We start from the raw sequence: 25,659 nt of genomic DNA on the forward strand, positions 1-25,659 counted from the left end.
ATTCTTACTTATATTATGTTCCTTATCATTTAGTTTAGGAAAACGTGACAACACTGTGATATTTATTTTGTAATAGGTTGTTGAGAACATTGCGAGAGAATTTGGTACAAGTAAAAGTGAATTACTGGACCGAGAAGCCTCTGATGTAGCTGTGCGTATTGCATTAGCAGAAACGCAAGTGATCGCAAAGACAAAAAAAGCCCTTGCAAATGCTGGTGTTAATGTGACTGCTTTATAGAATTTCGCCAGTAAAAAAACGGAGGGTGGAAAAAGAAGTAACCATGTCATAATAGTAAAAAATCTTCCGTACGGTTCTTCTGAAAGTGAACTTGCTAGCATGTTTGGTAAATTTTGAAGCATTGACAAAATTATTCTCCCTTCGACAAAAACTCTTGGTTTGGTATACTATCAGGCTTTTCATTATCTGAGTTATATATAATAATGAGCTATTATGTTAATTAAAGTTACTCATTAGCTTATGTCATAAACCATCAGGTTGTTTTTCTTGAACCCGGTGAGGCTCGTCGAGCATTTAAAGGTTTGGCATACAAACGTTACAAGTAAGTACATGCTTATCTGATTGTAAATAGTTTGCTAATTTTAACTATTCAATATTTATATATTATATATTTGTAATTCAGAGATGCTCCTTTGTATTTGGAGTGGGCCCCTGATGAAATTTTGAGTGAAGATCCAACTGTTGTAACTGATGAAAAAGAAACACCTATTGTGGGAGAACACCAGACCAAACGAGCATTACTAGAACAACAATTGGCAGGAACAGAGGATGCTGATATTGATACAGAACGAGTTGAGGTGACCTTTTTGGCTCATTTACCTATAAATCGGTCAATTTGGGTTATGTTTGTCTCAACGGGTCAAACGGTGGATTAAAATTGGAAATAGGTTGAGCTATATCGAAAGTGGCCTTGTTTTTAAAATGCTATATCATTTTATTCAAAACAGATTTTCTATCATTGGGATAATATAGTGATTTTCTTTTTGATGTATTGTTTATTATTATACCTTTTAGTATTCCTTTTTGTTCTTCATGATCTTATCAGTCACGGTCACTCTGTCAAGAATCTGAACTTTAAGACAACTGATGAGAGTTTGAAGAATCATTTTATTTAGTCCTTTCGGTCAGGTAAGCTTTTGTCAAGGTTTATTTGTTTTGGTAAAGGTTATTGAGAAATCTACACCTATTAAAACTAGCTTGTTGTTTCATAATTGTGCCACAATAAATTATATTAATAGGTTATTTACTTTTGTTAAATATGTTTTTTAATCAATTTTATGTGTTTACAGGTGAAGCGTTTAAGGCTGCCAACAACAAGCTTCGGGAAGCATAGAGGATTTGCTTTTGTCGAGTATGCAACCAAACAAGAGACGAAAAACGCTCTTCAAGCTCTATCGAACACACATTTATACGGGCGTCATCTGGTATGCTTTTTTGGGAAAAAGTTTCAACTTAGTATATCTTTCTACCATTATCATGTAACAAATAAAAATAATAATATTTTTATTGAATGGAGTAATTACAAGTTAGAACTGGTAAAAAAAACCGTACAGTTTGGTGTGTCGGTTTTGGCCTATTGTCTGACTAACCAAGTTGATTGCAGGTTTTGGAGAGAGCAAAGGAAGGAGATGATGATATAGAAGGGTTGCGTGCTCGAACTGCTGCTAAGTTTGTTGATGAGAGCACCGGTTTTCAAAACCAAACTAAATTATCTCTAAAGAGGAAGCATTTTGATATTATAAGTTAGGAGGCCCAGTTTTGCATGTTTTCTTGTAATTTGTATTTTTTAATATATTTTTATGTTGTGGACCCACATGAAATATTAATATATTTATTTTATATATTTGATACTTGAGTTATGAGACATGAGTCATTGAGATCAGTTCCGTATCAAAATCTAAATGAATTAAACAATTTAATAAACATGTTCAGGTTCAACAACATAGACATGCTTGTTGAACGGTTTATGAAGCAAGTCATGCTCAGGTTGAACGGTTTAATAAACATATATGTTCGTATTGAACAATTTAATACATGTTATATTTATCAATTTAAAACTTGATTATTTTGTATCAATGACTTTTATCTAATTCGTTGAATTTCGGTCGTAGTCTAGTTATTCAGATCCGTTTCGGTCAATGAACCTAAGCAACTTTTGGTTAAATAATAAACGCGAGCTCAATAATTATGAAAAGAGGATTCAAAATATTACGTTATACTCATGAATTTGAATAGAATTATCATACGTCCTCTAAACTTTAATAACTATTTTTCTGTAATCAATTTACATTATTGGTTTTTACCCATGTTTGAACTCCATCCTTTGTTTTCTTTTTCTTTTCTCTCATGTTTTTTTATTACTCTTTTCATCAGTTTTTTAGGTTTGTTTTTGTTAAGTTTTTAATCTGCTTAACGACTTCAACCGAATTCTCACGTCTCCTTCACAGCATGTGAATTTGTCACTAGTTTATAAAAATAAATATGAGTGACAATATAGTATTTATGAAAGTAAATAATTGTAAAGGTTAAATATTACATGAGTTTCAGTTAGGGGTGTAAACAAGCTAAGCTGAGCCCAAGCTCGACTAGTCTCAAGCTCAGTTCATTTCGATATCTATTTCTAAAGCTCGAGCTTGGCTCGTAAGTAATTATTCAATCTCAGACTCGGCTCGTTTACTATTTATTAATTAACTTTTATGTATTTATAATTACGTGTGTGTATGTATATATTTCAATTATAACTTTATATATAGCATAACATGTATTTTTTTTAGTTTTTAATTATTTTTTCGTAACGTTATGTATTATATTAATTATAATAGTTACCGAACATATATTAAAAGATATTATAAAAATAATGGGCTCGTTTAGATTCGTGAATCGGCTCGAGCTCGACAATTGAAGCTCTAATTCAGACTCGTTTATTAAATGACCTAACCCTCGAGCTCGAGCTCGGGCTCAGGCTCATTTAGGCTCGGTTGGATCGAGCCTTTTCTGTTTGTAACTACAAACGATAAAGCCTGGTTTTCCTTGGTAAAAACCCGAAAGCCAACCACAGCAAGCATTAGGGTTCTACATCTACGTGATCTCATCATCTCGTAGCAATCAGGCATGCTCTCTCTTCACTTCGCATTCATGATTATTTAAGTTCGATTAGTATCTGTTTCCATTAGCTGCTTTTGCAGTTTTCTGCTGTTTAGGGCGGTAATTTACATTTAGTTGTAACCGAACCGGACCGGACCGGACCGGACGCGGCTTTGATCATGTTCGTCCGTGTCAGTGTCAACAGTTCAGTACTGTTCATAGCTAATAATCTTGCTTACTTCTATATGATAAGATTAGAATAGTCATTAAAAAGTTAAATAATATAACAAACCTTTAATGACCAAACATTATTAAGTCATTAGTGACCATAAACGGACACTTTATCGAACGCACATGAACACAGTTGAAAGAACACGGCCTCTGTTCGTGTTCGTTTATTTAGCTAAGCGTACAAATTCGTCAAACCGTTCGGTTCATTTACACCTGTAATTCCACTAGTTTATCCGCTATTATTATTTTATTATTCTTGATTAGTAACCATGCCATTTATGAGTCTCTATAATGATATCAATACTTGTTATCTTCATGAATTAGGTTATGTTGTTTTTTTGTTCTGTGAGATTATAAAAAATATTTTTATAGTAATGACTTTATGTTTGTTTGCTTTACAGGTTATTCACTATCAGACAGTCACACATATCTTAAGCTTAATATAATTTTGATATCATATGCAATTATGTAAGTGCATGCTTAATTCATTTTATTTCAATATTTCTCTTTTTAAGTTGAAGATTAGTAGCAGTGTTATGACATAATTAACATAAGTTACTTACAAGTTACAATATGCCTAATGTATTTAGTATTCATTAATATTTGGTTTTGTAACACGACTCGTTTGTGAAGGTCTCGAATATGTGTAAAAAACCTGCCAAAGCATGCAAATGAGGAACGCTTACGAGATTATTTCTCTCAAAAAGGAGAAGTAACTGATGCCAAACTCATGCGAACCAGGTACTTTTCCGCATCTAGTCTTTAGTTACGATCATTACTTCTCCATATGTTTGGACCGTTTGGTGTCTGCATATTGTTAGTTTTTTACTGTGTTATAATTAATTAACTATTGGATTTAATATTTTTTTCAGAGATGGTAAAAGCAGACAATTTAGTTATGTTGGTTTCCGGAGCGAGAACGAAGCTGCGGAAGCTATAAAATTCTTCCATGGTTCTTTCATGGATACTTGCAGGATTGCTTGTGAGGTGTGTGATTATGCATCTTCTATCATGTTTTTTTATTGAAACAAATTGTTTTTCTTGTTTCTCTTTTAAACTAGTAACATAACACATTACATTGTCCTTTGACTCCTTTCAGTCAAACCAAAATAATAGAAATGTGTGCTTATTGTTCTGAAACAATGATCGACTTTTTAACAGATTTTAATAAAAACGAGTGTGTTTTATATGCAGATTGCGCGCAAAGAGGGTGATCCAGAAGCGTCACGTCCATGGAGCTGACATAGTCTTAAGAAACAAGAGTCAACTAAGGAGAAAAAGGAATATGTTAATGCAAGTAAAAAAGTGACACCAGAGGTGAAGGATAATACCGAGGATGGTGACCTTCTGTTCCAGGAGTTTCTTCAGGTCATGCAACCGCGTAAAAAGTCAAAGTTATGGTCAAATGATCTTCTGGAAGCCACCGAAGAAAAAGATGGTAGCAAGAAAGTTCAAGAACGAGTCGAAAAGAAATTGAAAACAGAATCTGACAAACCTAATGCAACAGATGATGTTGAGGAACCATCGTCAAATTTAGAAGATGAAGATGATGTTTTACAAACCGGTCGTCTTTTTGTTAGAAACCTCCCATATACTGCCACGTATGTTTCTTAATCTTCCTTCAAGTTCTAACATTTTATGATTTATAACGATATTATTTTTTTAATTAAAAACAGGGAAGATGATTTGAGGGAGCATTTCAGCAAGTTTGGCAATGTGTCTCAGGTTCATCTGATGGTTGATAAAGATACGAGGCGGTCAAAGGGATTTGCTTATATTCTCTATACACTCCCTGAATCTGCAGCCAGGTTTTAATAGTTTTCAAATGTGCATTTCTTGTTATAAATTTCAAGATATTGTTTTTGAAATTAATATGCTGATATGTATAGAGCACTAGAAGATCTTGATCATTCTATTTTTCAAGGCAGACTTCTGCACATTATGCCAGCAAAGCCGAAAATTGTTCCTGTGAAAAAAGAGTAAGTTTTTTTTTTTTTTTCTATTAACTCAACTTCTGAAGTTATCAATTTTTTTTTCTATTTTTACAAGTAAAAGTTATTTACGTTTGACCAGCAATATTGACCAAAACTCAAAGACGTTTAAGCAACAAAGGAAAGAAAAGAGGAAGAAATCTGAAATTTCTGGAGATACAAGAGCTTGGAACAGTTTATTAATGAGACAAGATACAGTATGGTTCTTACTTGTATCTTATTATTAGTTACTAAATTTTGGAAAATGTGACAACACTTTAGATTTTTATTTTGTAATAGGTTGTTGAGAACATTGCTAGGGAATTTGGTACAAGTAAAAGTGAATTACTAGACAGAGAAGCCTCGGATGTAGCTGTGCGTATTGCATTAGCCGAAACGCAAGTGATTGCAAAGACAAAAAAGGCTCTTGCAAATGCTGGTGTTAACGTGACTGCTTTAGAGAATTTCGCCAGTAAAAAAACAGAGGGCGGAAACAGAAGTAACCATGTTATATTAGTAAAGAATCTCCCGTACGGTTCTTCTGAAAGTGAACTTGCTAGCATGTTTGGTAAATTTGGAAGTATTGACAAAGTTATTCTCCCTTCAACGAAAACTCTCGGTTTGGTATGTTATCAGGCTGTTTCTTTATCTGAATTATATATAACGAGTTATTATGGATTTATGTTAATTAAAATTACTTATTACTTGATTTCATAATCCATCAGGTTGTTTTTCTTGAACCTGGTGAGGCTCGTCGAGCATTTAATGGTTTGCTATACAGACAGTACAAGTAAGTTCATGCTTATTGTTAATTGAATTTTCTGCATAGTATTATAGATATTTAATACTATATATCAATTTTTTTTATTTATTTTATTTTTATTATTATTATTTTTTGTGATTTAGAGATGCTCCTTTGTTTTTGGAGTGGGCCCCTGTTGATATTCTGAGTGAAGATCCAACTGCTGCAACTAACGAAAAAGAAACTCCTATTGTGGGAGAACACCATACCAAACGAGCATTATTAGAGCAACAACTGGAAGGAACGGAGAATGCTGATGTTGATACAGAACGAGTTGAGGTGGTATTTTTCGCCCATTTACTGTTTACTTATAAATTTGTCATTTTGGGCTATGTTTATCTCAACGGGTCCAACGGGCGGAATAAAAATGGAAATAGCATGTCGAAAGTGGTCCCGTTTTTAAAATGCTGATTCATTTTATTTAAAACAAATTTTCTATCATTGGGATAATATAGCTTTTGATATCATTTATGACACTGATTGTTTATATAGATTTTCTATTTTGATGTATTTATAAATAACTCTTAATATTCTTTTTTGTTCTTCATGATATTATCAGAGCCGGTCACTTTATGTCAAAAATCTGAACTTTCAAACTACAGACGAGAGTTTGAAGAAGCATTTTATTGAGCACGTAAAAAATGGAAAGCTACACAGTGTTCGGGTATTGTTTCGGCCTTCACTATCCCGCCTTGAACAATATGCTTTAAATTATTTATTTATTTATTTAATTTTATTTTTTTGCAGATACAAAAGCACATGAAAAACAGGAAAAACGTGTCATCGGGTTTTGGATTTTTGGAGTTTGATTCTGTGGATACCGCTGTACATGTTTGCAGGGATTTACAGGTATAATAATGCATCATGTTGTATTTAGATTAAATGGATGGTGATGTTAACATGTTTTCGCTACAGGGAACGGTTTTGGATGGACACGCTGCTCTTATGTTACAATTAGTCCATGTTAAGAATGAAAAGGTGAAAGAGAAAGCGGTCGAGGATCAAAGTTCGACAAAGTTGATTGTGAGAAATGTAACTTTTGAAGCTACTAAGAAAGAGTTGCGCCAACTGTTTAGTCCTTTCGGTCAGGTAAATTTTTCCTACGTTCTTTGCCTTTCAGAAAAAAATAATAATAAAGTTTATTAAGTTTCATGTTTGATTATGTCACAATAGATGATATTTATATGCTATTTATACTTTTGTTACACATGAGTTTAAACAATTTTATGCATTTACAGTTGAAGAAATTAAGGCTGCCTGACGGGTACGGGAAGCATAAAGGTTTTGCTTTTGTCAAGTATGCAACCAAACAAGAGATGAAAAACGCTCTTCAAGCTCTATCAAACACGCATTTATACGGACGTCATCTGGTATGCTTATATCCTTCTACCATTATGAGTAAACTGTAGTTTTCGTCCCTGTGCTTTGTCCAAATCTGCGGTTTTAGTCCAGTAGTTTCAAATATGCGATTTTCGTCCATGTGGTTTCATTTCACTTGCAATTAAACCTAAATTCATTATCCCCGTTAAGTCTGGTTGTTAAACCCATCAGTCACGTTAGGGGCAGTTTTGTCCATTTGCTCCCCAAATAAACCCCAATCCTAATTCGCAAGCCCCCTCACGCGAGGGGCTTGGGTGTATTTGGGGGTAAAAGGACAAAACTGCCCCTCACATGAAGGGCACGCTCATAAGGTTAACGACCAGACTTAACGTGATTAGTGAATTCGGGTTTAATTGCAAATGAAATGAAACCACAGGGACGAAAATCACAAATTTGAAACTATTGTACTAAAACCGCATATTTGGGCAAACCACAGGAAAATCGCAGTTCACTATACCATTATTATGTAAACAAATAAAAGAATATTTTAATTGAATGAGTTATTAGAAGTTAAGAGTGGCAAAAGAAAACCCGTCCACTTTGGTGTATCGGTTTTGGTCTATTGTGTGACAAATAAACGAGTTGCGGGCTCGAACCGCGGCTCGGTTTGTTGATGAGAGCACCAGTTTTCAAACCAGACTAAATTATCTCTAAAGAGGAAGCGATTTGATATTTAGAAGGGCCAATTTTGCATGTTTTCTTGTCATTTGTATTTTTCATATATTTATGTATGTACCTATAGGGGTGGGACCCACATGACCACATTGTAACACTGGTGAAAAAGGATCCTATATTTATGTTTTGTGGTATTTGATATTTTTGTGACATCCAGTCATTAAAATCACTTGTCATTTTCAAAATCCATCACCATACAAAGTCAAATAATACTTTTTGTGGCCCATTTCAATTATTGCAGGCATTGAAGTTCACAATTATTTAGAAAGGGACAAACTATATACAAATGTTAAGTTGAAATATGTCAGTCTTGTTAACATGTCATGTCATACATTTGTGGATCAAAATCTTTAAATTTGTAAATTAAAAAATTTAATATAAACACTTTGCTTTGAAATCCTTTGTTTTGAGTTTTGACATTTAAACTGTAACCCGAATCTGCATTACTCGTTTTAAGACCATACGTAGTGGTAACTAAGCACATAGAGGGTTTGTGACACGTGGCGTCCCAGTTAGCAATGGAGAGTCTTACAAAAAAATGGTGTAGTGATAAAAAGCCTCAAAACCCCTTGCAATCATCCAAAACGAGCAAGGAATTGAGGGAGGGGGCAGTGTACAACTCGTTGTGGACCATGTTACGGGAGTAAAATGTGACCGCTACATGTGGTCTAATAAATTGGTTAATTGTATATTTCAATGTGATAATATATGAAACTTACAAATATAAATAAAATGTAAAAAACATACATATTTCACAATTATACAAACCTAACTGAAATAAAGAGTCAAGTAAAGGGTATACGCACATTGTTTTTATTATTACTTTTTTAAAGTTGAATCACTTAACTAATATATATTAAAAATGAAAATAAGTGATTACATCGAAATAGAAAATAAATTGACATAAAATTGCGCTGCTACCTCCTTTTTCTTATTAAAATAGTTTTCAGTTATGAAAATTTAGTGTTTTCAATGTAAAGTACCGTTATTTTAAGGTTAATTAAACAGGTTATTATCTTTCAAAAAAAATTAAACAGGTTATTATTTTTTTTAAAGAATATTAAGAAAATAAAGCTCAATTTGTGGCCATTGGAAACCCACTAAGGCACTAACTCTCTCATTATTATTCCTTTCTTTTTTCACAAAGATTGATTCTTGTGACGCTTCTAAAGTAGCATTACTTGCATGATAAAAGCCTATCACATGAAAAGTCTTCATGGAATTTTCCCTTTTTATTAAAATAATAATAATAAAATAAATTCGCAGAGCTAAAACTAGTGTTTACCCGATGCGTTGCGTCGGGACAGCTGGTAAACCCTAGTATTTAATCCCGGGTGTTGTAAACCCGGAGTGTTACAACGGTAAATCGACGTGAATTCAGACATTATCGGTTATGCTCGTTAAGGTATAGACACTGTTGGTAAAACCTAAGCGTAAACCCTATAGAATAAATTTATCAAATTAATATATAAAAAAAATTAAATGTTCGATGTTTATTTGGTCGGTAAAACCAGACAGTGGTAAAACCCAAACGTTGTCGGTCTAGAGCCTTGAGACGGTAACTCGCCACAAATTTGGTCGGTTTAGGTTACTTTCGTTACGGTACCGAAGCTAAAAAATGGTAAAAATATAAAAATTGAGGTGGACCAACGGGTGGCATCGCTCGGCAAACTTGTACGTTGGTAAAACCCGAACATTGTCGGTTACGGTCGTTAAGGCTACGCGAATTCGGTCCGTTATGTTCGTTACGGTACCGGAATTAAAACAAAACAAAAAACAAAATGATAATGACCAATACGGTGCCGCCAAGTAGCCCAATCAACACTTAGCGGCATTAAACTTCCTAATTATTATATATAAAATATAATAATTTTGATAATTAAATTTTAAAAGTAAGGATTACTTATACTACCAAACCTTTTATGAATATGTTTTATTCGATGTAATTAAGGTAAACTGTAGCATGCTCTTTAGTGAATACACCAGAACTTTTGTGTGTTTATGATCGCATTCATAAGTAAAGACAACATGTTATTATGCTAGTTATGACATAAACACTACACTTATATCGTGCATCCACTGATAAATACATTATTTTACTAGTATTATTTACAACTAAATATAATGTTGTTGTCCCAGAAAATATATTACAACTTACAATATAATATAAAATTATATATGTTTGTTTGACGATTTTTATATGTCCGCCCGTGTCGAATAACCTAGTTATGTAAAACAAATACAGTGGCTCTTTATACCTTTTATTTAGACTTTACTTGTTCTGTACTAATAATCATCAAAGATCATTTATTATTTTGAACAGCTGTTTATGATACAATCTTGTTTATTTAAGGGATGGTTTTAAATATACATGTATAACGTATGGGCTATATATTAGTACCTTGCTATTTTAGACACAAAATTAATATTTTGAATGTCTTCTGAAGTGTGGCACGTGAGGTGTTTTTGGAATGCAATCATTGTTGATATTGTCGCATGACAATTATCCAAGGACCTCACATGTGTTAGACGTACATAGAAATGGAAGAGAGAGTCGTGCTACACTACGCACATGAAAATAATATAATAAATAATAATAGTGATAATACTAAGCTTGGTTTCCTATCAATGTCAAGATTAAAACTAAATACATATTCATTCATATATATGTAAGAGTTGTTTGGTGGGTTGGAATTTGATTCGACAATAAAAGGTACAATAAAACTAAATTATCCTTTAGAGTGATATACCGACATTTGTATCAATAACAAAACAAAACATATAAACGTTTATACAGTTTTTCTTGCTATATATATTTTTTATCTGCCATGCATTACATACAAATGTTTATACGGGTTTTCCTCACCATTACTTGTTTTTTTGTTAACAGGCACCCAATTATTAAAAAAAATATATGATAATATCAAAGTCATTAGTTTTTTTTAAAACGATGAATTTTTTGTGTGTTAGGTCACCGAACTCCCCAAATACGAAGAGCCTCATTGTCCCATTTTTGTCAGATTATGCTGTTTAGGTCTTAACCGGACCTACACTGACTTCAGAGTTTGGATAGACGTTACCTTGGGAAACAATACCGTTGGCTGCTATTTACCGTTGCGCCACCACAGAGCATAACTCTTTGGCGTATCACACATTTGACTAAAATTCCAAAAACTAGTGTTTTAAAAATCGGTTCAAACTGGCCGGTTGAACCGGTTAAACCAGATGTCGCACAACGAGCTGGTATTTTAAGCCCGATATTTTTGGACGTTTTGCTAGAACATCGAACCAGCAGTTTTTTTCTAAAGTACCAGTTTTTACTGGCAAACTGGTTTTAAGTATGAGAGAATTTTGATATTTTCAGCCTATATTTTTTTTAAAATTACCTTTAACCCAACAATTAACATTGAAACGTATAAACTTTAGGATTATTTTTTTTAAATGAGTGCTTTTGTATTATTTTTTTTAATATCGATTAACTTTGGATTATTTTTTATTATGGAACCATTTACTTTTGAGTTATTTTTGGAGTTCAAGTTGCATTTATAGGTAATTATAATATAAACTATTAAAAACCTCTCGGTATAACCTGGTTTTACCATTTTTTAGTTTAATCCGGTATGAGTAAAAAACGGGTTTTTAAAACATTGCCAAAAACTGGGTGGACTCGAGATTCCTAAATTATCAAGCTTACAAAATCTAGCTCAAATATTTAAGTGACAACATCCACAAAAACAACGTAAGCGGAGATCGAATCTGAATCTCAATTGAAAAAACTCAAGCTTCTTTCCTACAAATAAGTCAGATGAATATCCACGATGCATATCTACCTCCAATTGTTTATTTGCTAATAATAGACACCCAATTATTAAATTAAAATTAAAACATACATGTAATATAAAAGCCATTAGTTTAAAGACAAAAACAAAATTAATAATAATAATAATAATGATAGGCGCGAAAAGAAGCTTGTTGGAAAATTTGGCTACTTTCTTTCCCCCTGCAGACCACACATCACTTTCACTTAACTCTTTTTCAATTTAATCCCAGAATTATTATTATTATTAGCCCTAATTTATCTTCTTCAAATGTCTGCTCAACTGTAATCACCGAGCTTCACCAGATCTGTTCTGACTACATTCTGCTACACGCAACTATCAACACACATTCGCTTAGTTTTCGTCGTCACGGATCCTTCTATGCCTTCACTCTACTAGTGGTAATAATAATAATAATAATAATAATAATAATAATAATAATAATAATAATAATTACTCTAATTGCTTACTAATTACGTTTACGATTCGCGTGTTTACTTAGGTATTCGTAAATTTAACCTACAATTAGCATAAGTTTGGGGATGGATTAGTTTATTCTTGTGATTTGCTACATTTTAATGGTGTATGCATACGCATGCTGTTTTTTTAGTCACCAGGTATAGGTATCAAACATGCATAATGTTGCTTGAGTATTAGCATAACTTTTGTTATGAATTTTAGGGGTAACTGTTGTAATTTTTGATGTTTTATGTGTTTGCCTGCAGTTTATAGGTATTTGTTAATTTAAACCTACTTATATTAAAACTAGCATAAGTTTGGGGATGGATTGGTGTTTATGTTACTGGTAGTGGTTTATGCTGTCATCTGTTACATTTTAATGGTTTATGCATATGCATGTTGGTTTTTTACTTGTAATTTGTGCTAGTTCTGGAACAATAGGTGTAGCTATCAAACCTGCATAATGTTGCTCAAGAACTAGTTTAATTTTTGTCATGAGTTTATGTTAATCGTGGATTTGTAGGGGTAACTGTTGTAGTTTTTGACTTTTTATGAATACGAATTGTGTTTTAGTTGCGATTTATACTCGCACTGTCCCTTTAGGCTTTTCTGGCCAGGAATTAGCATGATTAACTTCTAGATTGTGGTTTATGTTCATTGTAGTGATAACTGTTGTAACTTTTTACATTTTATGTATATGCACTCTATTTGCACTCACACAGCCCCTCTAGTTTAGCAAGTATTGTATTCACATTATTCTTATCTGTGTTTGCTCAAGAACTAGCATCATTTTTTCGTAGATGGATGTTTATTTTAACTTAGACATAACTGCCGTCTGCCTGTAGGTTATAGATCATTGTTTATGTTCATAATACTGATTAGCTGTCGTTTTTTACTTCTTATGCATATTAATTGTGTTTTTACTTGCAATTTTTGCTCCCAATGCCTATTAGATACATGGTTATCTAACCACATTTTCCTTTACAGTTTACATGTTTTTTTATGACTTGGCATAGGTCGGTAAATTGTGTTCTTACTTGCAATGTGTACTCCGACTGTCCCAAAAAGCTTCATTTTCATATGATCTTTACAAAGTGAAAGACTTATGACTGTATCTTGTTGTTCATTTCATATCTTCTTGACCAGCAGGCGACTGATTTTGACCAAATTGGCACCGGTGGTGTCAAGTTTGTTACTTCATGAGTGAAATGGAAGAGAAAGAGGGATCTTTAGACAAGGTCTCGACTCCTGAAGATGTCAAAGCAACAACAAGAAGTGTTACTAAACCAACCGTTTCATCATCTTTGAAGTCATCTGGGTCTAGTACTGGACCCACCCGAAAGAGGACCGAACCCAAGACTGTTTCTAATGTAGTCAAACTGAATCCAAGAAAACCAACCATAAATCATGGTGTTACTACTTCTATTGATGTTCCTGCAATTAGAAGGAATAGCACTGGGAGTTCACAAGAAAAACAAGCTTCCGTTAAAAAACAGACTAGCAGTGTTAGTTCAGCCACAAAAGAACCATTAAGGCGGTCTCTTCCTGAGCCACCCCGTAGGAGTTCACTGCCTTCGCCAGCTGGAAAAGCTTCGAGTCCTTCTTCTCCTGCTGTTAGAACTACAAGAACTGTGAGCAGTAATATCAAATCGTCTTCATCATCAAGAGGTCCTACAACATCTGTTGACAACATTGAGAGCAGCACAGAGAGGAAGTCTAAGTCAAACCTCTCTTCTTCTTCAACAGCAGCTTCTAGTGGATCAAGATCCGGATCTTTGTCATCTTCCCGAGAACGAATGTCAACTGCATCGAGCCTGAGGAAAGCAGTAACTCCTACATTTAGGGTTTCTCGTTTGATCATGCTTCCACAAGTTGAGACCAAAGCTGGTGATGATGTGGTAAAAATTTGCTTCTAATAATCACATCTTCTATTTAGTAGTTTATTTAGCTTTTTGCTTTTTATATACACGAAAAACATCTTTGAATTCAAAGTTTTACTTTCTATTCCCCTGTTTTTATTAAAATTTTTGTTGTCATGCTGATGTCACCTTTTTCTCTTGTGATGTCAGAGGTTGGATCTTAGGGGTCACAGAATCCGTAGTCTAAAAGCTAATGGTCTCAACTTGTCCCCTAATTTGGAGGTAAGCTGATATGTACAGTATGATTGTTACCGTTGTTATTATGTTCATTATCTGTTCGTGAATCGTTAATTACTTTTATGCAATAAGATGATAATATTTTATGCTTGGTGCATTTTACGTTTAAGACTTTTTGCTGAGTGTTTATTTATTCTCTATGCAAACATGTTCCTTCAGTTACTATACTATGATGATAATGAGAAATGTCAACTGATGCTCTTTTGTGACAGTTTGTTTATCTCAGAGACAACCTGCTATCATCATTAGAAGGCATTGAAATACTGAACCGGGTGAAGGTCTGTTCATGAATTTTCCTTTGAGCCAGCTAAACAATTAGGATGCTTGATCTGGTTGATTTCTGTTTGATAAGTTCATTTATACATTTTCCAGTTTATGTATTTGATCATAAGTATTTAAAACTCTATATTTCATGAAAATCTTCTATAAATGTTACATATCGATAGTTCAAATTTGAGTCGTGCTAAATTTATAAATATGACTGGACTGAGTTGCACTTGCACCTGAACTGGTGTGACACTGTGTCTGAACACCTTAATTATTCATCGATTTTGATCTGAAATGCATCAAAATAATTTCTCAAAATATAAAAACTAACATAGAAGTCATATGAGAACGTTGGAGTCACTGAAAATCTTCATAGGTTAAAGGCTTCCCTTAAGCTTGAGTATTGCTGTTGTCTAAGGCTTCCCTTAAGCTTGGTAAATTTAAATGACTGTTATGTCCTATTTATAGGTTCTTGATTTGAGCTTTAATGATTTCAAAGAGCCTGGGTTTGAACCACTTGAAGCCTGTAAATCCTTGCAGGTTACTTCTTCACATTTAATTTGTCTCCTAAATGATCATAAGTAACGAACGGTTTTAAATTAGCAATATAATTTTCTCTTTAAACTCATGTAGCAACTTTACCTTGCTGGGAATCAAATCACATCACTTAAGACTCTTCCCGCACTTCCAAATTTGGAGGTATAGCATTTGGTCCATGCTCTTATTATATCAAAGTTTGTTTTGCCAACATTTCATGTGCTTGTAAATTTCTTTTCTTGTTACAGTTCCTATCGGTTGCACAAAATAAGTTAAAGTCTCTTTCAATGGCAAGCCAGCCACGATTACAGGTTCTTTTTTATTTCTTATTAGATTTTTGTATGTGTTTTTGTTTATGTTATCTTTGACCTTTTGGCTCAATACAGGTGTTGGCTGCTAGCAAGAATAAAGTATCAACACTGAAGGGCTTTCCATGCTTACCATCACTTGAGGTAAGCTCAGTTTATATTTCACATCCATATGTGTAGACTGAAAGAATTTGAGGTCCATCTGAATGTAGGTTTATCTGATGTACTTGCTATTTCTATATGGTGCAGCATTTACGGTTAGAGGAGAATCCTATACTTGAGATGGCACATATAGAAGCAGCTTCTATATTGCTTGTTGGCCCAAGCCTGAAGAAGTTCAATGATAGAGGTATAATGATCTTTCTAATATTAAATTTTTGTGTAAATTTTATATTTATTTTCATTGTTTATATAATTTATTCTGATTCTCATCCCAATCTTATTAATTGAAATATGTGGGCAACCTCATAACTGCTTGGTTAGAGTTTACAGTATTTTTAAGTTGTGTTTACAACCTGATGATTGTCTATTATAAAGCACAAGTATATTCACCCTGGTAGTTATTTACTGCATTACTTAATATTTTCTGATGATTGTTTTAGTTAACACATGCCCGGTTCTTCAATGTAGCGTAACATGCAATCTGATAAATCTCTATTTTATATTGCTTATATGTGTACTAGTATTTATTCTTTATACAATTTTACGTTATGTATTGTTCTCTGGAGCCGAGGGTCTCTTTGGAAGCAGCCTCTCTATCCTCATGGATAGAGGTAAGGTCTGCCTACATCACACCCTCCCCAGACCTACCAATAGCTTTTGCTGTTTGTGGGATTTACTGGGTACGTTTGCTTGTTTGTTCTTTGTTGTATGTTATATATTGTTCTCTTGATGTATTTGAAGTTTTTTTTGCCATTATTTGAGCATTGCTGAAAGTCGCGGTACCATTTTACCTATCATATTCAGCTTAATTTGGCATCATGTGTTTTATAGAAAAGTTGAATTTAATTTGTATACAAACTTATAAAGTTTCTATCAATTGTTCTCTAACATGCATTTGCAATGCACTTTTGCTAGATCTTTCTCCTAAAGAAATTGCAATTGCAAAACATTACCCTGCACATACAGCAGTTTGCATTGCAGGAGGTTGGGAGTTTTGCAGCTCTAAACAAGCTCCAGGTGAGCTATACAATTTTTATTTCCTTGTTTAATGATGCCAGTAATGAAATATTCAAATTTTTATTACCCTTTTGGAGGTTGAATTATTTATATTTATGTCAACAAAATCAGCTTGAAAGTCACATTTGTTGGGAGGCAGACATAATCTTTATTATCTGATTAATCGACAACTCAACATTTATTTATGCTCTTTGATGGCTGTCTTCTTTTATTAAAGTATTTTTAATCATTTGAATGAAATTCGCCTTAATCTAATAATAATATGTGTACTAATTGACCAGAGTCAACTTTTAATTTCTTGGTCGAACAATGGAAAGACCATTTTCCTCCTGGTTACATGCTGATGGAAGCCTCAGTTGACCAACCATTTGAAGAAGATGCTTGTAACTGCCACTTCATTTTCACCAAAGATAAAACCATAACCGAAAATTCAGATTTAGTCTTGAATTATCAATGGTTCATTGGAAGCACAACTCTTTCAAACTTCACCCCAGTTCCAGATGCAACTGCTGAGGTAACATGTGCTTTTGCTTATCATTAATGTTTGTATATGCAACTATATTTCATCTTATGAGTTGATTATTTGCAAGGTATATTGGCCAAAACATGATGACGTAGGCAAGTTTTTAAGGGTTGAGTGTACACCTGTACTGGGAGATACTAAATATCCCTCTATTTTTGCTATATCTTCACCCGTGTCTCAAGGTACATATTCCTCACATATCAAATATATTTAGTTAGACTAAATTTGATCTTTAATATTTAACTTTTTGCATAGGGACCGGATGCCCAAAGGTTCTAAAGCTTGATGTGAGTGGAGAATTGGTGGAGGGAAATATAATTACAGGCCACCCAGAGGTTGCATGGTGTGGCGGGACCCCAGCAAAAGGCATTTCAAGGTGATCATTTTCATAGACTGCAGTAAAATTGTTTTTTTTTCCTTTTGTTTTTGTTACGAAACTCATTACTACATTTTAATTTTCAGTTGGTTAAGGAGAAGATGGAATAGCAGTCCAGTGGTGATTGTTGGTGCAGAAAATGAGGAATATCAATTGACTCTAGAAGATGTTGATTCATGTCTGGTTTACATGTACACTCCTGTAACAGAAGAAGGAACCAAAGGAGAACCTCAATATGCAATCACGGATTATATAAAACCTGGTGTGTTCCCTATTGTTTTTTAATTGATTATCATGAAGCATTTTGATGGAATACATACACATAATTAATTATTTCTAACTGTTTTTTTATTGGCAGCTCCACCGTCAGTTAATAATGTCCAAATAATTGGAGATATTGTTGAAGGAAATACTATTAGAGGCTTAGGTGCGTACTTTGGTGGAAAAGAAGGACCAAGCAAATTTGAATGGTTGCGTGAGAATAAAGATACAGGGTTTGCACCTTTTTCCAACTATTATTATTTCTATTAGGATAATTATCTTATCATGTGTTTTATCTTCTGCAATTATGTTATATTGGCAGAGACTTTGTTTTGGTGCTAACCGGCACTACTGAGTATAATTTGTCTAAGGAAGACGTTGGTTTGCGGTTGGCTTTTGTATATTTTCCTGTAAATTTGCAGGGTTAGGCTACTCTATCTTTTTGTAAATTAAAATAGTTATAAGCTACTTTAACTACATATTATTTAACTATACTGTCATTTTCAAGCTTGATTATTAATCTTTATTGCAATAATTTATCAAACTTACAGGCCAGGAAGGGAAATCTACCTCAGCATTGTCGCCAATAGTCAAGCGAGGTACTTTTACTACCTAGATATTATGTTTTGAAAGATTTGCAAGAACCATTTGATTCATCCATGCCTTTGTTTTTTTCTTACTAAAAATTTCAGCTCCACCAAAAATAACGAATCTGAAGATAATTGGTGATTTAAAGGAGGGAAGTAAGATTACTGTAACCGGTAATGTAACTGGAGCTACAGAAGGATCTAGCAGAGTTCAATGGTTCAAAACATATTCCTCAATTCTTGACGGTGAAAATGGTCTTGAAGCAGTGAGCACTTCCAAATTGGCCAAGGTTGGTTGTCTAAGCATATATGATTATCCTTAATACATTTTGTTAACACACGATTCTTGTTAAAAGGTTATTTGTGTTCATGCCAGGCATTTCGCATACCTTTAGGAGCTGTGGGATACTACATTGTTGCCAAATTCATTCCTGTGCACACCGATGGTGAATCTGGTGAACCGGGGTACATTATATCAGATAGAGCAGTTGAAAGTGCGTTAATTTGAAAATTTTTAAATATGTTTGGTAGCAAATGGTTCTTAAACACAATAAAATCTTTGCAGCTCTTCCTCCAAATTTAAATTTCTTATCCATAACTGGCGACTACACTGAAGGTGGTATACTGACAGCATCTTATGGGTACATAGGAGGTCATGAGGGAAAGAGTATCTACAACTGGTATCTTCATGAGGTATTTCTAATTTTCTATATTCAAAATTTTATATCATATTATTTATCATCACTGTATCTTTGCCATTTATATTGCATGGCTATTTGCAGGTTGAAACCGACTCTGGTATTTTGATACCTGAGGTTTCGGGTTGTCTTCAGTATAATGTCACTAAAGATGCTATTGGTAAATTTATCTCATTTAGATGTACTCCCTTACGTGATGATGGGATTATGGGGGAATCAAGAACTTGCATGGGCCAAGAACGTATTCAGCCAGGTAATAATAATTTCACATTTGTAGTATGTTTATGTTGTAAAAATACTATTATGTATGTGTGAGTACTTTGGAATTTAATTATAATGTTGGTTTTTCTCATAATTAATTTTTATCAGGAAGCCCAAGATTGCTTTCTCTACAAGTGGTTGGGACCGCAGTTGAAGGCACAACATTATGTATTAACAAACAATATTGGGGTGGTGAAGAGGGAAACTCTGTTTTCCGTTGGTTCAGGGTAATTTTTTTATAATTTGGCATATAAAGCTTGTATTTGTTGTTTGTTAACAGTTTCTTTTATATGGTTTTGTTGTAAGTTGTTTAAAGTTTGTATTATTGTCACGTTAATTCTATGCGTAGACAAGCTCGGATGGCATACAAAAGGAAGTTGCAGATGCTGCCATCTCATCATACATGCTTTCAGCCGATGATATTGGCTATTTTATATCTGTTTCATGTGAACCTGTGAGAAAGGATCTGGCCCGTGGGCCTATTGTGTTATCTGAACAGATTGGACCTATATCTCCAGGTATCTGCAGAATCTTTTGTATTTATTTTTGTACAAAACCTTAAAAATCAACGAATAATTACTATTGAACAATCTTGAACAAGAAATAACCAAAACTTTTATTAGCAGCATATTCAGAACCTTTTCAAGACATTAAGAAACTACTCAGAGTCTCAGACAAACCTAGCACATCAAACAACACAATTTAGTTTAGACCTGCATGCTTATGTTTCTTTGATGATGACATGATTACAGTCAAACAACTGTTATAAAAGTTCTGAATGTTCTGTTCATTAGGGCCACCGACTTGCCAGTCACTCGAGTTTGATGGGTCATTGGTCGAAGGAGGGCATTTAACCTTTACTGCATCTTATAGTGGAGGGTAACACCAAGTTTTCTTTTTTTGCTAAAGATATTCAGGGTAGGAAGATCATATCATAAGAATACATATCTAAATATCAAAATATGTACTTTATTTCTTCTAGGGCGAAAGGAGATTGCTTCTTTGAATGGTTTAGAGTGAAGGATAATGGTTGCAAGGAGAAACTACATTCTGGTGGTGAGGCTTTAAATAATTTTTGTACATAACTTTATAGTACAGTTGGTTTCCCTAATTATTTGCTTAACAAGTAATATACAATTATAGCAGAGCATCTAGATTTGACTTTAGAAGATGTGGGAGGATGCATGGAGCTTGTTTATACGCCTGTGCGTGAAGATGGGCTTAAAGGGAGCCCAAAGAGTATTGTATCTGGCCCAATCATTCCAGGTGAGTAGGTTCATTTTGAATTGCATACAAGTATGTTTAATCACAAATTGATTGTGGACAATGTTACTATAATTTTTTTTATAATACCTGTCAATGGATTGACAGCTGACCCTATTGGTGTGGAACTTGTAATCCCGGATTGCTGTGAGGACGAAACTGTAATTCCTCTTAAAACATACTTTGGCGGACAAGAAGGGGATGGAAAGTATATTTGGTACAGATGTCTCTCCAAGATTGATGCATCTGCTCTCTTGGATATCTCAGATTCTTGTGAAGATGTAACTACATGCGGGAAAACTTTGTAAGTTTTGTGAATGTGGTTTAAAATAATAAATATTAATTATTATTTATTTGGTTTATTTTGATATCATGGCAGAACATACACTCCCTCATTGGAAGATGTGGGTGCTTATTTGGCATTGTATTGGGTCCCGACTTGTGCTGATGGAAAATCTGGTCAACCCGTGGTGTCAATTTGCAACAATCCAGTGGCTCCAGGTAGACTAATGTTCGTGAGCGTGTATTTGCATAATGTCTACTTATGGATATTAATTATTTAAATATTCATGCCAAATATTCTGGCAGGTTTTCCTGTAGTTTCCAAAGTTAGTGTGAAGGCGTTGTCATTAAGCAGTTATTTTGGTGAAGGAGAATACTTTGGTGGTCGTGAAGGATCAAGCATCTTTAGTTGGTTTAGAAAAGATGTGGAGGGAACAACTGTTCCTATTAATGATACTAACTCTAAAACATATGAAGTTACAGATGCAGATTACAATTGCAGATTATTGTTTGGGTATTTAATCCATCTTTGTTTATGACCACTCTTAATACTTGTGCATGTATTTATTAACTGTTTTGTGCATTTTGAAGGTATACACCCGTTCGTTCTGATTCAGTTGTTGGAGAGCTGAAGTTGTCTGAGCCAACTGATGTCATATTCCCAGGTACCTTTTTTAAGCTATTTCTGTATTTTATCTGTATTTTATTAAGTTATTTTGGTATTTTATCTTTTTTTTAATAATTAAATTGGCATTCAGAGCTTCCAAGAATTGAGATGCTTGCACTTACTGGTAAGGCAGTTGAGGGGGAAGTACTAACTGCTATTGAAGTTATCCCAAAAAGCGATGCTCAACAAAACGTTTGGCAAAAGTACAAGAAACATGTCAGATACCAGTGGTATGTTTTTCGGTTGTTTTTTCTTTATGCTTTATTATTTTGTTTTTGCAATAAAGGGTGTTTATTTTATCATCATATGTTAAATAACAGGTATATTTGTTCTGAAACGGGAGGCGAACAGTTCGAGCCAATCCAATCACAATGTTCTTGCTCATATAAGCTTCAATTTAACGACATTGGTTGTTGTTTCAAATGCGAGTGCATTGTAATAGACGCATTTGGAAGATCTAGTGAACCGGCGTATTACGTAGTTACCCCTGTTTCTCCAGGTATTCTAGAAATTTCTCTTTATATATTCACATTATCTCCTGGGATCAGATTTCTGAATAAATATATTGTTTTTATTCTTTTAGGAATTCCTAAAATAGAAAAGATGGAAATTGAAGGCAAGGGGTATCATAATAATTTATACTCAGTTCGCGGTAATTATAGTGGAGGAAAGGAAGGTACGAGTAAAATCCAATGGCTGAGATCAATGGTTGGCAGCCCGGATCTAATTTCTATTCCAGGTATCTTCTAACTTTCATTTTCTTTAAATGGGTAGTAAATTTTTAATTTTATTCTATTATTCTATATCCTTTTTAAAAATATTTGTTCTCTTGCAGGAGAGACAGGAAGGATGTATGAAGCAAATGTTGATGACGTGGGCTACCGTTTGGTTGCTATTTATACTCCCATAAGAGAAGACGGGGTTGAGGGCCATCCAGTTTCTGCTTCCACAGAACCAATAATTGTCGGTAAGCCAATATTATTATTTCTCTTGAACTTGATTACAATTTTTTTTCAAATATAAATTCAAGTTTCTATTTAATTTCTGATTTTGTTCATCTCATTGTATTAATTTGCAGAACCTGATGTTCTTAAAGAAGTAAAGCAGAAGATTGATCTTGGTTCTGTTAAGTTTGAGGTTGAATTCTTTAATCCTCATTTATTTAAAAAAAAACTCGTACTTTATAAAGTCATAACGTGTTTGCCATTTTACCAGGCTTTATGTGTCAAAGACAAATCCTCAAAGAAGGTTATAATATTCATTAACACACATAATGGACGGTGAAGGGGTAAAATTGTCATTTTACAATTATCCTAACTTCTATTTCTATTTATTACTTTAAAGGTTTCTGGGGTGGGTGGTCTAGAACGAAGAATACTGGAAGTTAATAGAAAACGAGTTAAAGTTGTGAAACCCGGTTCCAAAACTTCATTCCCGACAACCGAGATTCGTGGAAGCTATACCCCTCCATTCCATGTATGTGATTTCATTCAACGTTTTTGTAGTAGCGTAAATTATTAGGTTTCATGTTTCTAAAGTTATAAACTATTTCTTTTATGTAATGAACTTGTGTAGGTGGAGATTTTTGGTAATGATCAACACCGGCTGCGGATTGTTGTGGACAGTGATAATGAAGTAGACTTAATGGTTCAGACCCGACACTTAAGAGACGTGATTGTGCTAGTGATTCGTGGGTTTGCTCAAAAGTTTAACAGCACATCACTCAATTCCCTCCTCAAGATTGATTCATGATCAAGTGATCAAATCTTTGAACATTTATTGCCTTCGGTTTCTTGATAAATATCCCATTGGAAAAAGAAAAAAAAAGTATATATATGTCCAGTTATCGATGTTGGATGTATGTTTTTTTGGAATACATGTGTTATATGTATTTGCTTGTGTGGTTTGGTTTTGATGGATGCTTATTTTCTATCAATTTATAAAAATAAGTGATTTAAATTATTTATTTAAAACAATTTTACTTTATCTATATACTAGAAAGGTGCCTGCGCAATGCGGTGGGATACAAAAATCTTAGTAATCATGTAACAATTATAGATGTTCAAGGTTCGTTTGAAACAGTGAAAACGTTTAAATCAATCACCACTTTTAGTCAGCCGGTTTCTAATGTTTAAATCATAGCAAATGGTTTGGTTTACGGTTTATAACGAAAATCGGCCATATAAAACCGGACAGGGCTGTAAACTTATTGAAACTCAATGCGTGAAACCAAATCGTTAGTAATGATTCAGTTTAAATTTTCAATGGTTTAGTCACGGTTTTCAATAATAAAAAAATTGAACCAATGGTTTGGCTCATGGTTTAACTTAGAAACCGTTAAAACCGAATTGTGAACGCCCATACGTAACGTGTTAATTTTTTTAATTGAAAAAAACTATAGCAATACCATACCTAAATTAAAGACAATAAAATGTTCATTTTTATGGTGCAATTTTTTTAAAAAATATATTTCGTATGAAAATGTAACGGTGGTTGGAAAATTGTTGGTGGGAAATTGGTTTACAACTAAAATCAAAAGGAATACATAGGTAAAAATGAAGGTTCAAATTTGTAAATATTTCTTAAATTTACAAAAGTTGAGGGCGTAATGTTGTAACTATTTCTATGCATTTTTTTAATTGACAAGTTTACCCCTATCTTACATGCTATAGAATGTGTAACTTATGCTTTACAACTTATAAATTACTTAAAAAGTATGTGTTTTAATTTGCCCATGACTTATGTACTATTATATATAGTATAGATATTCACTTTTCAAAATAGTTTATTTATGTATGAAAACATAATAACAATCTTAATAGTATACTTTTTTTTTTCTTGTAGTAGGCATTATTTGATTATTTGATTTGAGCGTCAGAGTGTTTAAAGGGGTTTTTGAGCTCGTAGACTCTCTAACGGGCTTCTGTGACTGTAGAGATGAAACGAGGATACAGATCCGAACTGAAGGAGACTCACCTTCTTTATCTGATATCTGTGGAGCGTCTACCGAAACCCGAGTGACAAATAGAACGGATACCAATACTTGGGTTTAAGTTTGGTATGAACTCTTTACGTGTTTCACGAATATGAAAAATTGAATTATGTTTGTGACTTGAGCAAGCACTTGTTTGAGTTTATTATAATGGGTATTTTATACTCTTTTTCCTTGCCAACGATCGATATGAAAATAACTTTTAAGTAATCAAAGTATAACAAATATATACAAAAACACTAGACAAAAAGAAACAACGTAATTTACCGTAAAAAAAACAAAAAATTCATTAGACGTAACCCATCAATCAGACAGACGATATATTATATGCAAAATATATGATAGAATAGTCTTAAATAAGTATTTGATTTATCCATATATATCTTAGGATTCTTGCACTTTCTATATTTACGGTATCTTTACTAGATGGCGAAGATGATGGAATAATGGCTAGAACGCTAGATTTTCTTTGTGAGAGTTTATATAGATAATCAACTTAATGACATAATGACCCCTACATTACTAAATAAACACTTTGACTTCAATCTACAAAATACCCAATTTTATTTAATAAACTCGATTTATTACAAAATTTGGGCATTACACATGTGCTGCCTCATCATGACTTCTTACAATTTTTAGTCGATATTCTTTTTGAACATGATCACACACGCATATATATATATATATATGTATGTATATACTATATTATAATTTATAATACGTTTAAGGCATTTTAAGATGCTTAAAATTTGAATAATTATAACATTTATTTATTCTTATATGGTACAATTCTTAATGTAATTAGTTTTTTTTAACATCAAATGTTAATCCTTTTACACTTTACACTAATTCTACTAAGTT

General features: G+C 33.4%; 1 protein-coding gene, 1 long non-coding RNA gene and 1 pseudogene across 4 annotated transcripts; all 3 read left to right on the top strand.

The window, feature by feature from the left end:
* The first annotated feature begins 1,129 nt into the window (after window positions 1-1,129).
* LOC143565845 (uncharacterized) lies at window positions 1,130-1,829 on the top strand. The gene is made up of 3 exons (XR_013141140.1): window positions 1,130-1,147; window positions 1,309-1,443; window positions 1,623-1,829. It is a non-coding gene; the product is annotated as an uncharacterized LOC143565845 (long non-coding RNA).
* Window positions 1,830-3,644: 1,815 nt separating this feature from the next.
* On the top strand, window positions 3,645-8,163 carry LOC143565843 (multiple RNA-binding domain-containing protein 1-like; annotated as a pseudogene). The gene is made up of 15 exons (XR_013141139.1): window positions 3,645-3,802; window positions 3,968-4,075; window positions 4,207-4,321; window positions 4,529-4,935; window positions 5,011-5,142; window positions 5,224-5,313; window positions 5,408-5,522; window positions 5,605-5,928; window positions 6,030-6,094; window positions 6,211-6,385; window positions 6,666-6,770; window positions 6,854-6,955; window positions 7,022-7,195; window positions 7,345-7,476; window positions 7,994-8,163. The product of XR_013141139.1 is annotated as a multiple RNA-binding domain-containing protein 1-like (transcript).
* Window positions 8,164-13,426: 5,263 nt separating this feature from the next.
* On the top strand, window positions 13,427-23,556 carry LOC143565846 (187-kDa microtubule-associated protein AIR9-like). 2 transcript variants are annotated; one of them, XM_077052699.1, is made up of 37 exons: window positions 13,427-14,336; window positions 14,508-14,579; window positions 14,807-14,872; window positions 15,330-15,401; window positions 15,495-15,560; window positions 15,647-15,709; window positions 15,785-15,850; window positions 15,956-16,055; window positions 16,784-16,885; window positions 17,167-17,399; window positions 17,476-17,590; window positions 17,664-17,784; window positions 17,871-18,046; window positions 18,143-18,278; window positions 18,368-18,468; window positions 18,597-18,644; window positions 18,738-18,922; window positions 19,009-19,126; window positions 19,198-19,325; window positions 19,415-19,583; window positions 19,700-19,818; window positions 19,941-20,109; window positions 20,386-20,470; window positions 20,574-20,647; window positions 20,735-20,857; window positions 20,963-21,158; window positions 21,234-21,355; window positions 21,443-21,650; window positions 21,728-21,801; window positions 21,895-22,033; window positions 22,124-22,302; window positions 22,387-22,542; window positions 22,639-22,770; window positions 22,882-22,940; window positions 23,019-23,051; window positions 23,148-23,279; window positions 23,379-23,556. In XM_077052699.1, exons 1-37 carry the CDS (start codon window positions 13,638-13,640, stop codon window positions 23,553-23,555), a joined length of 5,013 nt encoding a protein of 1,670 aa, XP_076908814.1. In that variant the 5' UTR covers window positions 13,427-13,637; the 3' UTR covers window position 23,556. The 2 variants fall into 2 exon arrangements, with proteins under 2 accessions (XP_076908814.1, XP_076908815.1); XM_077052700.1 differs by having other exon boundaries at window positions 13,428-14,336; window positions 20,738-20,857.
* Window positions 23,557-25,659: the final 2,103 nt, after the last annotated feature.

This window comes from Bidens hawaiensis, unplaced genomic scaffold (assembly GCF_021521415.1).
Source record: "Bidens hawaiensis isolate Kalapana, Puna unplaced genomic scaffold, B.hawaiensis_p1.1 tig00022546_1, whole genome shotgun sequence".
Classification (NCBI taxonomy): Eukaryota; Viridiplantae; Streptophyta; class Magnoliopsida; order Asterales; family Asteraceae; genus Bidens; species Bidens hawaiensis.